Consider the following 4060-nt stretch of genomic DNA (forward strand, 5'->3'; position numbering starts at 1 on the left):
CCCTTGGAGGGTTTCGGATTCTGGAAAGAACGTGTGGTTGAAGGAAGCATCTGAAGTACAGCTCAGGGCACTGTAGTCGTAGTCGGAATTTTCTCCAGGCATCAGAGTCATCTTGGAAGACAACTTTGCATCCCTTTGCTGCTGCTGCTGCTGCTGCTGCTGCTCTGCAAGTGTCTTCTGGAACAGAAAACAACACGGGGGTGAGGAAATGGCAGGTTGTGAATAAATGGAGTGGTTGCAGCTCAAAAGCATTTATGGAGGATAAGAGCAATGGGAAAGGAAACAGCAGTGGCTGAGCGTGGTCAGAAGACAGAGGATCACAGAATCACAGAATCACAGAATCACAGATTCACCAGGTTGGAAAAGACCTTCAAGATCATCGAGTCCAACCCAGCCCTGACACCTCAACTAAACCATGGCACTGAGTACCACATCCAGTCTCTTTTTAAACACATCCAGGGATGGTGACTCCACCACCTCCCTGGGTAAACCATTTCCAGTATTTAATTAAGACCTTTGTGGGCAGGCTGGGGTTGTCCAGCTGGGCAGCACTGACCCCGTACCGAGGGCTGTGCCCGGTTCAGGAGCTCTGCCTGGCATTTTTATCACTCTGGAGGCTGCTCCTGTCTCAGATACAGGAGGTCTCTGTTCCCAGTAGATAAAGAGGGAAACCAGGAATAATTCCTCCATGTGGCAGGATGTTTCTGCTTCAGAGTGGGAGGTATAAAAATGATGGCAGTGTCACATTAGGACACAGAATTCAAGTGTGTTTTGTAGAAAATTAAATTGTGTAATTTTTTTAAAGTATTACTCGTGAAATTTTCTGAGTGTTTTTAGTACCCGTGAAAAATGTAGAAAGAATCAGAAGTCAATTATGTTGTAATTCACACACTTCTAAAATAAAATCCACACTGCTAAAAAGCAGTTAGTACAAGACTAATTTCTAAAGGCCATCTGGAAACAATTTAGGGGAAAAAGGCTCACTTGTACTGGTGATCACAAAAACATTTGTGTAGAGTTTATACACAATTAATGACACAGCGACTCCCCTTTTTATGGCCTCATTTACCAAAGATTGCAAAAGAAATGCAGGATTTCCATGCAAACCTTGGAATGTTGTCTCAGTTATCACTGACACCCTACATGCAGTGACAGGGCTTTGTCCCTGGAGTTGGCTGAGCCAAGCTGCCTTTACCTCTGACTATGAAAACCCCAAAATTTCTATTGACAACTTGGAAAATCCCTTTCAAATTCAGCTCATGCAAGGCTGGTGTAAAGGCCCAGGGAGTGAAGTGAGCAGAGTTCAACTGGGCATCAAACACAGGAGCTGGAAAAGTTCAAACTTCTGCCCTCCCTAATTCACTGCACTGCAAGAGTCAGTGGAATCTGCTCCTCCACAGGAGGTTGTGAGCACTGCTCCAAAACCTTCTGTCTGCACACTCAGTTTAGTGTGTGGAGTCCCTGAGTTTCACTTGATAAGAGTATTTATTTATTTAGGAGATTTTACAATATAGAGACATTAAATATGCACCAGTATTTTTGGCTTTCTAGTCCACAGGAAAGGAATAAATATTCCAGTTGATTGGCTTCAGTAGCAGTTGAGTTTTGTTCTCCTGGCTGCACTCACCTCCCCTTGGATGTGCACCCCAGGGATACACCCCCTGCCACGGCCACTTGCTGAGCCACAGAACCCTCCTTTTCAGGAGCTGGGTTTATAAACCACACCAGGAGTGGCACATACCTGTTAGAGAAGGAAAAAAACCCACAATTACACAACAGCAAAGGACTCAAAGGACACAACTGCACAATGGTTTGGGAGTTCTCCTTGCTGCAAGGGCACTCTCAATGCTTCAATTCAAAATTCAAACCTCTCTCAGTCCTGCTCCAAAACTTCCCCGAGGGTTTGGGCTGGACAGAGCAGCTCTGTGCACACTCACACACAGCTCAGCTTGGGATGGGGTGTGATTTCCTGACTCCCCACTCGTACAGAATCCCAGAATGGTTGGGGTTGGAAAGGACCTTTAAAGCTCATCTTGTCCCACCCCTGCCTTGGATGGGCAGAGGAAATGCCACTGGAGTGAAAGATCCAGGTCTGATATGGAAACCAGGGCTGCCTGATGGATGTTTGTGTGGGGCTTCATCTCTCAGACCAACTGCTGTTTAATTTAAAAATGCCTTTTCCCTTCTGCCTCAGCCATGTCTAAGGCAGGCTGGTCCAAACAGAATGAAGATTATGACTGATATAAGATATGGATAAGTGGGAGCTGTTAACCATTTTCCCTTCTGTAATACCAGATGATGTTGGTTAGCAACAACTTATCCTCTGAATCTCAGCCAGGAAAAATGAGGAGGCAGCTCATCTCTGTCACTGGTTTGATCTCCCAGCACATCCACTGTTGACACGATGGGAAGAAATGGAGAGAGAGGGAAATGTAAATGTTCTCTGTGTGTCAGACACACGCTGTAACCCTGAGGCAGCAACTGTGAAAGAGCAGAGCAAAGAGGAAGGGATTTCTTCCCTCCCTGCCAGCTCCTCGACCTGTGTGAGGCAATAAATTGGACAAATGGATCCCCTGTGTGCCACGCTGAGTGCCTGCACTTAGAAAAGGTTGCTCCTTGCCTTGCCATCACCAGAGCTGGCAAAGCCTACCAATCCCACGTAGGATCTGATGCTCCACATGGGCTATTTTCATGTTCTTTGCCTCAGATACACGCAGCATCATATCTACAGGGGAAGAGTAGGAGGAGATAAAGGACAATAATAAACGTGGCCTGACTTGGAGGAAGGGAGAAGAGGAGAAAAATAAACCAGAGCGTTTCTCTGCGTGTTTTCTTCTCTTCCTTCTGAGGGTGCCTGGGTGGAATGATGGTCAGTGTTGCTTTGGGGTGACAGAGGTCTCATTGATGGAAGGATTCCTTGCTGTTGAGTTTTAAGGCCAAACAAGCTGCTCTATCCCTCCCTTGCAGCCTGATGACACTGGGGACAGCTGGTGACAGATGCCTTCAGGAGTGGAGGCAACACGCTGCAGTCTAAGGTCAGACTAACACATTGGCCCAGAGCCCCAACCTTCCCAGGAATTGAACAGGATGAACTTTAGGGATCTGCTGTGACAATAAAATCTGCTCTGCTCTAAGCCAGGCCCAATGGTCACAGCCCTCCTGGGCTGAGCTCTGAGCACCATCCTGCCCTTGGGGCTCCCTGCAGCCCAGTCCAGCCTCCCCTGCTGACAGTGTGCTCTCCTCCTGGGCAAATCCTTCCCTCTGAGCATCCTTGCTCTCATATTTTCTAAACTTACTGGGGCAAAAACTGTCTCTTCCTGCATTCTCCACCCTGGGAACTGCTCTGGCTTTTAGAACCTGCAGTGACACGGAGTAACTGGCCCAGGGAAAGGCTCTGGGTGACTCCAAGGGTGGATTGTGTGTGGGAAAACAAGAGAGGACACGTTTTCAGAAATCCGTCCTGCACAAGATGACATCCATTATGTCTGGTGAGGAAATCAAATTAGCAATCCGTCCTGCCCTTCCTTGCAGCCCAAATTCAGGAAGGATGCCAGACTCCACGGCAATGGGAAAAGAATTATTAAAGATGCCCTTCTGAGGGAAAGAAATAAACTCATGAGAAACACGATAAAATTCCACTGCTTGGTGTCGTTTCCCCCCCTCCTCCCCTCCAGTGTCCTCTGCAGTATTTTGAATTCTGCAATGCATCTCTGATGTAATCAGAGCTCCTGCAAGGAGTCCTGCTCCTGCTCCACCGTGCAGACAATTCAAAGTTGTGCCTGGATGATAACGAGCCTGCAAAGAAGATGCAGAACTTCCCCCACGTCTCTCCTGTCAATCCCAGTGCCTGCAACTCATCTCTGCTGCTTTTTACCATTTGTAAATTAAGTTTAAAAAAAAAACACATTAAAAAGTTTCAGATTTCAGTGCAGGTTGATTAAGAATATAGTGATTTTTTTAAAAAAAAAGAATTCAGTAAGAAACAATTTAATGATCCCTCCTCCTTTAGTTTTTCCTTAGCCACACTCAGCTCTCTCCTGGCACAGGATTTCTGTGCTCT

The 4060-nt window shown here is 46.7% G+C and overlaps 1 protein-coding gene across 1 annotated transcript in view; it reads right to left on the reverse strand.

Annotated features, from left to right (window-relative positions):
* Positions 1-2680, reverse strand: part of KCNG1 (potassium voltage-gated channel modifier subfamily G member 1) — a gene marked incomplete at both ends in the record, with an annotated part of 3915 nt that extends 1235 nt beyond the window's left edge. The window contains one exon of the mRNA XM_083873167.1: positions 2651-2680. Coding sequence (XP_083729293.1) covers positions 2651-2680 — 30 coding nt within the window. The remainder of the gene's footprint in view (positions 1-2650) is intronic.
* Between the last annotated feature and the right edge of the window lie 1380 nt (positions 2681-4060).

Source organism: Zosterops lateralis, assembly GCF_965231275.1.
Source record: "Zosterops lateralis genome assembly, chromosome: 16".
NCBI lineage: Eukaryota > Metazoa > Chordata > Aves > Passeriformes > Zosteropidae > Zosterops > Zosterops lateralis.